Source organism: Bufo bufo, chromosome 2, assembly GCF_905171765.1.
Source record: "Bufo bufo chromosome 2, aBufBuf1.1, whole genome shotgun sequence".
In the NCBI taxonomy this organism is placed as follows: Eukaryota; Metazoa; Chordata; class Amphibia; order Anura; family Bufonidae; genus Bufo; species Bufo bufo.
In genome coordinates, this window is record NC_053390.1 from 194,763,195 (window position 1) to 194,777,220 (window position 14,026).

General features: G+C 44.3%; 1 protein-coding gene across 1 annotated transcript in view; it reads right to left on the minus strand.

Moving 5' to 3' along the window:
- The window catches only part of LOC120990756 (apoptosis-inducing factor 3-like), a 101,316-nt gene that overhangs the window by 43,511 nt on the left and 43,779 nt on the right, over positions 1-14,026 (minus strand). The window contains 1 exon segment of the mRNA XM_040419658.1: positions 2,293-2,364. Within this exon segment, the coding sequence (XP_040275592.1) occupies positions 2,293-2,364 (72 nt within the window).

A 14,026-nucleotide genomic window follows, 5' to 3' on the forward strand; every position in this document is an offset into this window, starting at 1 on the left:
AAAATACATCCATAAATCAATGTGGCTGTGACGGACTGAACCATTACAGGGGCTGCTTGAGAAGCCTGAGGGCCAGCCTCCTTCCTACAGACTATGGACCGAGAACTATGGAGACCCCCTAAGACCTTTTGGGATTACAAGGAACTATGAACCCTGATTTATGTGTGTAATTTATATGCCACATATTTCCTATTGCCCATTAAAAAGGCATGGTGTGGATTCAGCAACACAAAAAGGGTTAACTCTGCACTGAGACTCCCACTGATTGTGTTAGTGATGGGATTAAGATAGTTGATTATAATAGCAGCCGACTCCTAGATGAGTAGATCAACATATGATACACTCAGGAGATAATCCCATCACGTGTCTCCACTGTCCCTATTCATTCATTATGGAGGGGGTGAAGATGTCTGTTTGCATGTGGTGTTTGTTAATTGCGTCACAGACAATGCCATTGTGTTTGTTGAATAGGGTTAGTTTTTGTGTTTAAACTGTAAAGGATTGGCTGCTATGTCATGTCCTCAGTTCCCAACCAGGTCCACAGGGGGGGTACCCTTGTTGAAAATGTGTATATAAGTCAATGCTTGTGTGTTCAATAAAGAGTTCCTGTTTTACATTCAACATAGAGCCTCGTCTCATGTGTATGGGGATTGCTATACGCTGTATACTCCCCTGGCTATAACTCCTAGCTCTTGTAAGAGCTGTTCCTGCTCTCTGGATTTAGGAGAGGTTCACCCACTGGAGCCTGGAGCCTTGTCGTAGGTCCAGGGTGGGTAGGAGACGGTGAGACCTCAACCAAGCTTCGGCGGTTCGTGGGGTCTGCAGTGCTTACGGTGTCAAGTGGAGTGCTTGGAGTCCTCGGGAAGCACTAGGAGCATCCATCAACGGAGGTACCCGGTCGGGGTGCCAGGAGATCCGTTACAGTGTCGTAGGCTTATTAAAGAAACAGTTTATGTATACCAGTACACATATAAATTAGAGGGACAAAAACATTTTTGGGGGATTGCCACATGGTATATATTTTTGTTGCTTGGGTTCCTATTGGTGACATATGCCACTTTATGGTAGATAGTGACAAAAGTAGAGGGTTTACGTTTAGCACATATGATAAGAATGTCAGGAATGCGATCAAGCCCCAATGAAATGAAACATGATATGTTTTTGGAGGTATTCTCCCCTATAACAATTATGCATTGTCACACAGTGTCTATGGTCCCCTGAGTATGGGGGCTCCATGCATATGCCACTGCTTGGTTTTGCCCGATATATGTGTCAAAAGTTTTCAGAAATTTATTTCATTTCACTGTACATATGTGATAAGAAAAATGCAAAAATCAAGTATTTTAATACAAGGCATAAACTATAGCTAATTAAAGTAAAAAGAACAAGAGTGGAGACCTCAGTAAGAATGATAGACTCCTTTGCAGACTGCAAAAAGATAGATAGATACATGTAGATACTAGATAGATAGATAGATAGATAGATAGATAGATAGATAAAAAAAAAGGAAATCCAAGGCAGCACTAACCACTACTTAAAAGGGGTTGTCCGGGTTCATTTTCCCCCCGGCAGCCCCCCTGACTTGAGCATCGGAGCAGTTCATGCTCCGATGCTCTCCTTTGCCCTGCGCTAAATTGCGCAGGGCAAAGGCATTTTTTGGAGATCCGGTGACGTACTGGGACTCTCCATGGGGCTGCCAGGAAACCCAGTGACATCACCGGCACTGATGGGCGGGATTTAGCGCTGCCCTAGCCAGTAAAAGGGCTAGGGCAGCGCTAAAGCCCGCCCATCAGAGCCGGTGACATCACCGAACACACTGCCGGGCGGAAGTTTCCGCCCGGCAATGTGTTATGATAAACAAAAAAGCCTGTGCCCTGCGTGATCTAGCGCAGGGCAAGGGAGCGCATCAGAGCATGAGATGCTCCGATGCCTTGCCTAAGGGGGGCTGCCTGGGTGAAAATAAGGGTATGTCCGGGTTCAGCTCTGAACCCGGACAACCCCTTTAAGTCTGCAGTGCCAGCAGTACTGACGCAACCAACCGTCCAAATGTATACAAAAAGAAGAAAAACTGCAGCACTTCCAATGTGGTGAAAGGAAAATGAAGTCCTTTATTCACCCGTGCAACGTTTCAGTCCACTTACTGGGACCGTTATCAAGCTTGATAACAGTCCCAGTAAGTGGACTGAAACGTTGCACGGGTGAATAAAGGACTTCATTTTTCTTTCACCACATTGGAAGTGCTGCAGTTTTTCTTCTTTTGTTAGATAGATAGATAAAAAGATAGATAGATACCTTTCCTTCTTGTTCCCTCAGTTCAGAAACTTCTGTCTGCATGTAAAACTTCACTCTGTTACTTTCAAACATCTTAGATTAAAAAAAAACAACAATTTAACATTTTTAACGAAAACATCACATTTTGCATAGAACATTGCAATTATACTGTAACTGTACCTTGAATGGCACAAGCACATTACAGAGTTTTTTGTGGCTACAGTCTAAATGAGAGGACTCAAAGCTTGTTATAGATTGGGAGCCATATTCAAATACAACAGGACTAAGAAAGAAGTCTGTTAATGGGGGTTTCTGGAAGTACAATATTGAAGACCTATAGGAACTTTGTTTCATATAGCTCCCTCACACTAATATAAGCCTGACATCATTGTTCTTTTCTGTCCCTTCCACTGCCTTTAATTTTTTTGGCTTCCTGTTTGCTTCTTTTCTCATATTAACAAGATAACACAGCTCCTGTCACATCTAGCTCTGTCATTAACATAATCAGACAAGTGGAGAGATCACAGATTCCCACTAGAATAACCTACTGACAGTATACGCATTATAATGATACAAAGTAAACAATGATAATTTGTCATGACCATCATTGACTGGATGATAAATAGATTATACTGAACACAGATAGCAAAATACAAACATTTATGCACTCATTTATTATCTAGTGACATGTATCTTTAAGGGGCATGTCTTAGTGTAGGTAAGGCTACTTTCACACTTGCGTTCGGAGCGGATCCGTCTTGTGTCTGTACAGACGGATCCGCTCCTATAATGCAAACGCTTGCATCCGTTCAGAACGGATCCGTCTGCATAACAGTTTTTTTCAGATCTGATTTTTCACTTTGTGAAAACTCAGATCCGACAGTATATTCTAACACAGAGGCGTTCCCATGGCGATGGGGACGCTTCAAGTTAGAATATACTAAAAGAACTGTGTACATGACTGCCCCCTGCTGCCTGGCAGGTGCTGCCAGGCAGCAGGGGGCAGACCCCCCCCCCCTCCCTCCCTCCCCTGTATTTAACTCATTGGTGGCCAGTGCAGCCGGCCCCCCCTCCCTCCCCCCTGTTTTTAACTCATTGGTGGCCAGTGCGGCCGGCCCCCCCTCCCTCCCCCCCCCTGTTTTTAACTCATTGGTGGCCAGTGCGGCCGGCCCCCCTCCCTCCCCCCCTGTTTTTAACTCATTGGTGGCCAGTGCGGCCGGCCCCCCCTCCCTCCCCCCCTGTTTTTAACTCATTGGTGGCCAGTGCGGCCGGCCCCCCCTCCCTCCCCCCCTGTTTTTAACTCATTGGTGGCCAGTGCGGCCGACCCCCCCCCCCTGTTTTTAACTCATTGGTGGCCAGTGCGGCCGACCCCCCTCCCTCTCCACCCCTGTTTTTAACTCATTGATGGCCAGTGCGGCCGACCCCCCCCCCCCCCCCCCCCCTGTTTTTAACTCATTGGTGGCCAGTGCGGCCAGCCCCCCTCCCTCCCCCCCCATTTTTAACTCATTGGTGGCCAGTGCAGCCGGCCCCCCCTCCCTCCCCCCTGTTTTTAACTCATTGGTGGCCAGTGCGGCCGGGCCCCCCCTCCCTCCCCCCCCTGTTTTTAACTCATTGGTGGCCAGTGCGGCCGGCCCCCCCTCCCTCCCCCCCCTGTTGTTAACTCATTGGTGGCCAGTGCGGCCGGCCCCCCCTCCCTCCCCCCCTGTTTTTAACTCATTGGTGGCCAGTGCAGCCGGCCCCCCCTCCCTCCCCCCTGTTTTTAACTCATTGGTGGCCAGTGCGGCCGGGCCCCCCCTCCCTCCCCCCCCTGTTTTTAACTCATTGGTGGCCAGTGCGGCCAGCCCCCCCCTCCCCCCCCCCCTATTTCTAACTCATTGGTGGCCAGTGCGGCCGCCCCCCCCCCTAATTAAAATGACCGACCCCCCATCATTGGTGGCAGCGGAGAGTTCCGATCGGAGTCCCAGTTTAATCGCTGGGACTCAGATCAGTAACCATGGCAACCAGGACGCTACTGCATTCCTGGCTGCCATGGTTACTTAGCAATTTTAGAAGCATTATACTTACCTGCGATGTCTGTGACCGGCCAGGCACTCCTCCTACTGGTAAGTGAAAGGTCTGTGCTATAAGCAATGCGATTAAACTGGGACTCCAATCGGAACTCTCCGCTGCCACAAATGATGGGGGGGTCGGTCATTTTAATTAGGGGGGAGGGGGACCGGCCGCACTGGCCACCAATGAGTTAAAAACAGGGGGGGGGGAGGGGGGGCCGGTGTTCTGAGATATTTTCCTACCTCAGATATTTTCCTACCCGGCAAACTGAGCATGCTCAGTACGAGTGAAGTCCCCACCCACATGTAAAGTTCCTGCCCATTCTCCACACCCATTATATTTTCTGCCAGGCAGCCAGGCAGCAGGGGGCAGTCATGTACACAGTTATTTTAGTATATTCTAACTTGAAGCATCCCCATCACCATGGGAACACCTCTGTGTTAGAATATACTGTTGGATCTGAGTTTCACGATCTAACTCAAATCCGATGGTATTTTCTAACATAGAGGTGTTCCTATGGTGATGGGGACGCTTCAAGTTAAAATATACCATAGGATTCGAGAAAACTCCAATCTGATAGTATATTAATAGGGACTCCTGACTTTACATTGAAAGTCAATGGGGGACGGATCCGTTTACAATTGCACCATTTTGTGTCAACGTCAAACGGATCCGTCCCCATTGACTTGCATTGTAAGCCTGGACGGATCCGTTTGGCTCCGCACGGCCAGGCGGACACGAAAACGCTGCAAGCTGCGTTCGGGTGTCCGCCTGCTGAGCGGATTGGAGGCCAAACGTTGCCAAACTGATGCATTCTGAGCGGATCCGCATCCATTCAGAATGCATTGGGGCAGTACGGATCCGTTCGGAGCCGCTTGTGAGAGCCTTCAAACGGAACTCACAAGCGGAACCCCGAATGCAAGTGTGAAAGTAGCCTAAGAAGTGTTAGGCTGCTCATATACTTTAGATAGCTATAAGCCAAACGTTCAGTTGAATGCGGACCCAACTGCTAGACACCTCTATTGGCAGCTCATTTTCCCTGAGAACAAAAGGATTGAGAATGTTGAAACGAAGCACGGCCAACACTTCTTTTTTCCAACGTCTCCCACTGAGGCAGAGTTGGGACAACAACACACCAAACAGAAAGTAGGCTGGTCTCACAGAAATTGATGGCTACTTCTAACCAGTGGCATACCTGCCATGGATGCAGACCACTATAACAATTCTTGGTCAGCACTCTGGAGAATAGCGCTCTGTGGTGAGGAAAAATCCTCAATCTTAGTGAATCATATAACACGGCACATGTAGCAAATGAAATGCAAGGTGTTCATCTTTTGTTAAGATGCTCCAAGCATAACAGTCATAGGGCCAACACTAGTATTTCGGTTCATCCTGGACATTTGGTCACAGCCATGGAGGAGATGGAGTGAGCATGCAGTGGGAGCTCCCCCTAGTGGACAGTTTTAGAATATATTGTGTCAGGGGAAGCACCACATATTTATATAATGTGTGCTTTGTTAATAATGCACCTGCTCCATATTTTCCAACACAAAAGTCTGGTAAAGTTGGTGACTTTTTTCATTAAAAAATTTCCTCCACATTATAAAAATTTTTTTTTTACATTTGCAGACTTCTTACTTGGTGGGGGCCAAACAATGTTTTGCTGTGGGTCCCTAAAAGATCTGTGTACAGCTCTGCTTCTAAGAGTCATCCAATGATTAGAAATGTTATCAAAGGACCCCATCTGTGGTATTTTGGTCCAAATTCATCTAATGTGCATAACTACCTTTACATAAATGGTGGTTTAACGCCCGACACACCCACCAATTTTGAAAAAAGGGATCATATGTCACCAGTTTTTTTTATAATCAGGCCAGGAAGAGATAAATGGAGCTAAGTGGTGACACTCTCCATTACAGTCTCTCCAGTCTCAACCATTGTATCGCCCATAGACTTGCAAGCAGTAGGCCATGCACATGCACTGCTTCCACTCCATTTATCTCCTCCATTTCTACTAGCAAGAATACAGGGGACAGCCAGAGGCATAACTAGAATTCGTATGGTCCCATAGCAAGGTACAGCAAGGAACCTCAATGGCTAGATGAAGAGGCAGTAATGCAAACATTTTAAGCAGTAATACCATTTTTGGCTAAACAGAAAGATTATGTTTGCAAGCTTTCAAACCACAGAGGCTCCTTCATCAGGCAGCAGTCAAATGAATTATTGTTGGAAAGACACAACATTTAAAAGATGTTACAGACATTTGTACATGAGGTGATACATTAAGATAAGACTGAGCAATAAAACTAAGTTATTGTTACCGATGGACAGGTGATAGAGGTTTAGGCTACATTCACACAGCTGTTTTTAGAACAAAGTAAAGTCAATTGGGCTATTCACAATGTGGTTTTAACAGCCAGTGAATAGCAGCTGTCCTATTTTTGTCATTTTTCACGGCCAAACAGACTACATTGAAATCATTGGGACAGTTTTTATGGCCATTAAAATGGGTACACTAGTGCAAAATGGCTTTTTAGGGGTTAAAAAATGTACTTGCCTCTTCTACTTGCATTTGCAGAGGCAGTCGCTCCTCTCTCGACGCTGAAGGACCTACGCTCAAGCGTGTTGATGTCACGCGATCATGCTGGGAGCACATGGTGACGTCATCACGCATGAGCGCAAGTCCTTTGGCAGGTCCTTCAGCATTAAGAGAGGAGCAACTGCCTCTGCGCATGCAAGTGGATGAGGTGAGTCATTTTTTAATGGCCGTTAAAAGCACATGCAAAATGGCTATTAAAAACAGCCAGATGGCCAGAGAGTGGATGCAAAACTGGTTGAAAAATAGACAGTGTGTTTTTCATGGCCGTTTTTGTTACTGTTGTGTGTACGCTAAGACTAAGGCTAGGTAAACATATGTGGCATGAACTTCAGTAGTCTGTTCCGGCAGAGTAACAGACTACCGGATTTTACCATATCCAATATAGAACCGCCAGATCCTCACTGACTATAATGGATCTGTCAGTGATTCGTCCGGTTTCCAGCATAAATGCTGGCTTTCGAGAGGACAAAAAAAATATTGTATGCTGGAACAGACCACCAGAGATTCTGCTGTATATGTGAACGTACCCTTAGAAATTAAGGAGATCTGGAGTCAGTCGGGGGTGTTCGTGTAGTGTCATAAATCCAGATGTTAGATTGAGTCCTCTTTTCAGTGACTGGAATACTGTTATCAATTTAAATTCCCAGAGTTTTCTCTCCCTGCCTAAAATTGCCTATCAGAATTAAGACCTAGTCAGAAGTGCCCTGCCATCACCATCAGTGATGGCACATTCCCTTGTTTTTTTTTAAACTGAATTGGAAAAACAACAGCATCATATACTTTTGTTGCCGAATACAGTATAGATATAGAAATCAAAAGACCTATGTGGTCCAATTCTCTTGATACAGAAAAATATAGCAACCGTTTAAACAGTTTCTCTAACCACCCATTGCAATGTTACATACTCCCTATTTCTTTAATTGACATACAGTGAATTTTAATATGTACAGGTATCCCCATTAAACCGAATAAACCACACTTCCTCGAGCTGCTGATATGACTTGTCGCAGTCTCGAGGTTGAATACATAGTTTGTGCTGCCCCACACCACAGGCCCCAAACTCTATCACATTTTTGTGGTTTGTTGCGATGTTTGTATACTAGTACTACATATGGTAGGATCTGATTTATCTGTAATTTCCACATGGTCAAGTTCGGTGGCTGTACCATCTCAGAGCAATACATTTATGTGCCATAAACAGGGATTCCCTCAGGAATATTGTCATATAGTGATCCTAATTATCTTCATTCAGTATTCCTAACAGGCAGACCTCAGGAGTGCAGGGCACCCGAACGGGCAGTAAAGAGGAAAGAAGATCAGTCACCTCCCTCCAAAACATAGCTATCGGGGTGCAGCTCCAAATCATGTGCCAGAAATCCACCTCCAGTTCCCCACACCACGGGCATGCTGTGGATAACACTCTGCCCATTCTATACATCCTAGTTGGTGTTAGATATGTCTGATTATTTTTTTATTGATTGCGGGTGATACTTGTAAATGTGATTCCAATAAAGTCATTATGGATTCATCTGTGAGTGTGGGTATCCTTCTTTTCCATTTGTCTATTACTGGGAGGGGATTTGCACTGATCTTTGCTTGTACTAAGTGCGAGTAGATTGCCGATACTAAGCCTCTGGGACCCTGGGTTTTGACAACTCCTATAAGTGGGTATTTGGAAACTCTGGTGCTGTTATGTGGAAATTGACTCTGTTTTGCAGCCCTAAGTTGCAAGTATGAGAAGAAATGGGTACGCGGTATGTTGTACTTTTGTGCCAAAGTCTCAAATGTCATTATAATTCCTTTATCATAGATATCGCCAAGGGTTTTAGCTCCCGCCGATTTCCATCTGTCCGCTTCCATCACCCTCTGCAAACTTGGCATGGACTGATTTTCCCACAAAGGTATGACAAGCTCTGCAAATTTGGCCAGTAATTTAGCCTCTTTCCAAACAGTCTGTGCCAATTTATGCAGTGGTAGCATTGACCTTTGGAACTTACTGTAGGTGACCCTTCTAATACCAACCATAGAGTATTATGTACAGTTTAGGTAGGTTTTTAAGAAGTACTCTGAAGTAGATATGTCTTCTGTTGTGAACCAGGTGTTAATGAGCCGTATCTGGCCAGCTAAATAATATATAAAATAATCCGGTAGGGCCATACCTCCCTCTAGCTCGGGATCTGCCCCAAATAAAGATCTCTAGCTCGGGATCTGCCCCAAATAAAGACCCTAGTCATGGAGTCTAATTCTTTGAACACTGATTTGGGTATGGGTGTTTCTGAGTGCTGAACAGCATATAAAACCTTTGGGAGTATGATCATTTTGACTAAGTTAATGAGTCCTGCCACTGAGATGGGTAAAGATTTCCAGTTTTTAAATTTGTTCCGAATGTGCTCGATTAATGGGCAAATATTAAGTGATAGAGCCTGAGAGTGTCGCTTAGTGATTTTGATTCCTAGATATTTAAATGTGTCCACTGCTTTCAGCTGGGCAACATGAGAGGGGCCATTCCATTTGGCCCTGCCCAGTGGCATGTACACCCATTTCCCCCAGTTAATTCTCAGACGTGACTAATCCCCAAATTCATCTATCAAAGCCACCGCACTGCTGAGGGACGAGTCAGGTGAAGACAGATATAGGATCATATCGTCAGCATATAGTCCTATACGAACCTCCCACTCTCCCATGGTCATTCCAGTTATGTTATTACTGTTTCTCACCCTAATGGCCAAGGTTTCAATTGCCAAGGCAAATAGGAGTGGTGACAAGGGGCAGCCCTGTCTCGTTCCTCTGTGAAGGGGGAAACTTTTGGATAACCACCGGGTTGCTATACAGGATGCTGACCCATCTGAGCAATTGAGGACCAAACCCAAAGCTTCGGAGGCAGCCAAACAAGTATGGCCATTCTATGGACACATTCCCTTGTTATAGTAAGAAATGCAAAATCTGTACCAATATCTTATCAACAGACATCGTTCACATATCCAACACATGGGACTACAAAATTACTGACACTTTCTCATGTGTGTCCTCCAATGTGGTGTACATGATACAATTCACAAAGTGCCCCAATAACGACATATATATTGGGGAAACCATGGAAAATCTATGATCAAGGATGAATTTACATAGGCACATAATAAAGAAAAATGTGGATACACTTGTGGGGCAAAACTTCTCTGGACCAGACCACAGTATCATGGATTTAAAGGTATTACTGAAAAGTAACTTAAAGACCAACAAAGATAGAAAAATCTGGGAATTCAAACTAACATTCTAGTCATTGAAAAGAGGACTCAATTTAACACTTGGAATTACGACCCACTACTTGGACATACACAACCCCTTCTTCCAATTAAACTCCAGATCTCCTTAATTCCTAAAGGTGGATTTAGACAGGCAGATAATCAGGCTTATTGTCAGGAATGCTCATTCCAGACAATCTGCCCGTCTAAATTTGCAGCCGATCACCCGATGAACAAGTGAAACACTTGTTCATTGGGTGAAATGATCGTTGGTGCAGGCACTTAAATTATCGGTTCTGGGCAGCAGATTGTGCTGTCTAAACAGTGATCTTCTGCCCAGAAACAATGCAGATGTATGATGATGAGCGATGGCAATAGCAATGCCTCGACCTCATACTGTGGAGGTGATCGCTGCATGTAACTGCAGCGCTTCACCTCCACTTAATGAGCAGCCGACTGTCGGGAAGGAACACTTCCTTCTCGACAATTGGCTGCTCGTCTGCCCGTGTAAATCCACCTTAAGTCTTAACCTCTGTTGCCTGTCCACCTATAACAAGAACTTTAGTTTTATTGCTTTGTCTTATCTGAATCATGTATCACCCCAAGAACAAATGTCTGCAACATATTTTAAATGTTGTGCCTTTCTCACAATCATTAATTTGTATACTACCTGATGCTGGAGCCTCTGTGGTCTGAAAGCCTGCAAATAGAATTTTTCTGGTTAGCCAATAAAGATACCTCTACTATAATAATTTTGTCCTTAAAGGCAAAAGTATTTAACATCACATTGTTTTTTTTTGTTTTTTTTAATGGTCTTCATCTCAGTGACCACCCCCACTATGGGCCTCATGACAGCTGCAATGATTGCTATGGCTAAAGTGACTCTAATGTTCATGGCACTCAAAACTCTTTAGTAAGCCCATAGCAATATATGCACAATGGTTTTGTGATCCCTTCAGAATTGTCTATACTTCTGTATAAATTTGACCTGAAACTGAATCAGATTTTCACTCAAGTCCTAAAAGTAGATAAACATAACCAAATGAAACTAATAAGTCAAAAATATTAGACTCGGTCATTTAGTTATTGAAGAAAATGATCCATTATTTATCACATGTCTGAGTGGCAAAAGTATGGGAACCTTTGCTTTCAGTATCTGGTGTGATCCCCTTGTGCAGCAATAACTGCAACTAAACATTTCTAGTCGATTAGTCCTGCACATTGGCTTGGGGGAATGTTAGCCCATTCCTCCATACAACACAGCTTCAATTGTTACATTGGTGGGTTTCCTTCCATGAACTGCTCGCAACTTCCACAACATTTCTATTCGATTAAGGTCAGGACTTTCACTTGGCTATTCCAAAACATTAATTTTATTCTTCTTTTACCATTCTTTAATACAGGCATGGCCAACCTGCGGCTCTCCAGCTGTTGTGAAACTAAAACCCCCACCATGCCCTGCTGTAAGCTGATAGCTGTAGGTAGTCTGGGCATGCTGGGAGTTGTAGTTTTGAAACAGCTGGAGAGCCTCAGGTTGGCCATCCCTGCTTTAATAGAACGACTTGCGTTCTTAGGGTTGTTGCCTTGCTGCATGACCCATGTTCAGCTTATTCAGCAGATTAACTGATGTCCTTACATTTTACTTTAAAATCTGCTGGTATAATTCAGAATTCATTATTCCATCATTTATAGCAAACTGTCCACAAACAGGCCCAATTTATTGAACATCTTTCTCTTGGCATCATCTTTGGTGGTTGATCACTCCTGAGAAGGAAAATAATGGTTTTGAATTATCTTAATTTGTGCGCAGTCTTTCTGATTGTAGATCCAAACTCTTTAAGATGGTTTTGTAACAGTTTCCAGCCTGATGAGCATCAACAACTCTTATTATGAGGTCCTCAGAAATCTCCTTTGTTCGTGCCATGAAACGCTTCCACAAACATGTGTTGCAAACAGGCTTGGACTGGCCCATAGGGGTACAGGTGAATTCCCCGGGTGGGCCCCTAAGCAAGGTGGGCCCTTGGTCTCCCACTCCCTACACAATTGGCATATAACACAGTAGACTTTCTGCACTATATATAGATATGCAGTGTACAGCACCTCAACCAGCCTATGTTCATATAAAAAACTTTATAGATTATTAAAGAAACTCCCAAGTTTATTATTATTAGAGATGAGCGAATTTCCTCAGGCTTCGTGGTAACTAGAGATGAGAGAATCGAATCAAACGAAGTAGAATTCGATCCGAATTTCAGGAAAAAGTCTATTCACAAGAAATGCGAATTTCCTCGCGTTTCGTGGTAACGAATCGCAATTTTTCCTAAAATGGTGGCTACACGTGTGAGGACTGAGGACATGGGGCGAGGAACTCTGGGAAGGCAGGATCACCCAGATTGACATGCATGCAGCCAATCAGCAGCCAGCCCTGCAATGTCACAGCCTTACAAATACGGCAGCCATTTTAGATTCTGCCATTTTCCAGCGTTCTGACTGCAGGGACAGACGTGAGAAGGCGCTAGGGACAGCAATAGGAAAAACCTCATTGCGAACAAAGAAACTGAAAAAATTATTTATGAGTGCAGGGAAAGGATAGGGAGGAATCCTTTCACAGCATCTTAGTGCAGGGAGAGACGTCAGAAGGCGTTAGGGACAGTGCTAGAAAAGCGATTTACAAGTGCAGGGAAAGATTATTTGGGGATCCAAATAGCCATTATACAGCTCTGTCATTTCAGCAATTTGTTCTTGGGGTGCAATTGCTATGTTGAAAAGCCTTTAGTGGCTTATATCTGTAGAAAAATAAAAATATATACGCAGTTCACTTCTGCAGTTATAGGTGGTGAAAGCGTTTAGTGACGTATTTCAGTACTAACAGAAAAATATATACGCAGTTCACTGTTGCAGTTATTTGTGGTGAAAGCGTTTAGTGACGTATTTCAGTACTAAAAAGAAAAATATTTGCGCAGTTAACTGTTGCATTTATTTTTGGTAATAGCTTTTAGTGGCCTATTTCAGTACATAAAGAAAAATATATGCGCACTTCACTGGTGCAGTTATTTATGGTAAAAGTGTTTAATGGCCTATTTCAGTAAAGAAAGAAAAATATATACGCACTTCACTGGTGCAGTTATTTATGGCAAAAGCATTTAGTGGCCTATTTCAGTACAGAAAGAAACATATATACGCACTTCACCGGTGCAGTTATTTGTGGTAAAAGGGTTTAGTGGCCTATTTCAGTACAAAAAGAAAAATATATTCTCAGTTCACTTCTGCAGTTATATGTGTTGAAAGAGTTTTGTGGCCTATTTCAGTACAGAAAGAAAAATATTTTCGTCGCTTTTAGGGGTGTTTTAATTTGCTTTTAATTTATTTAGTTCAGCTAAAAGTATGTCAGACAGAGAGGTGCCAGGCCATGCACAGAGGAGTGGCAGAGGCATAAATGTTTCTTGCGCAGGCAGAGGTCGCAGCAGAGTAAGGAGGCATGGCATCAGGAGTCGCAGCGAGAGGCCTGAGCTCCCGGTTTCTTCTAGCGGCCGTGTCTTCGATCACCGAAGAGATTGCCAAGAGACAACAGTATGCATGCACTCATCCAACGGCTCAGAAGCTGAATGTGCTCCTGGCCAAGTTACTGGTGCTGCAGTCCCTCAATTGGAGGACTCTGCACCTTTCAGAGAACTGATGGCTTGTGCCGAGCCAAGGTGGAGAGTCCCAAGCCGTCATTTCTTTGCCAAAAAGGCAGTACCAGCCCTGCACACGTATGTAGAAAAGAAGGTGGGCCAGTCCTTGAGTTTGTCGGTGTCTGCCAAAGTGCACTGCAGCGCCGATGTGTGGAGCTGTAACTACGGTCAGAGACAATACATGTTCTTTA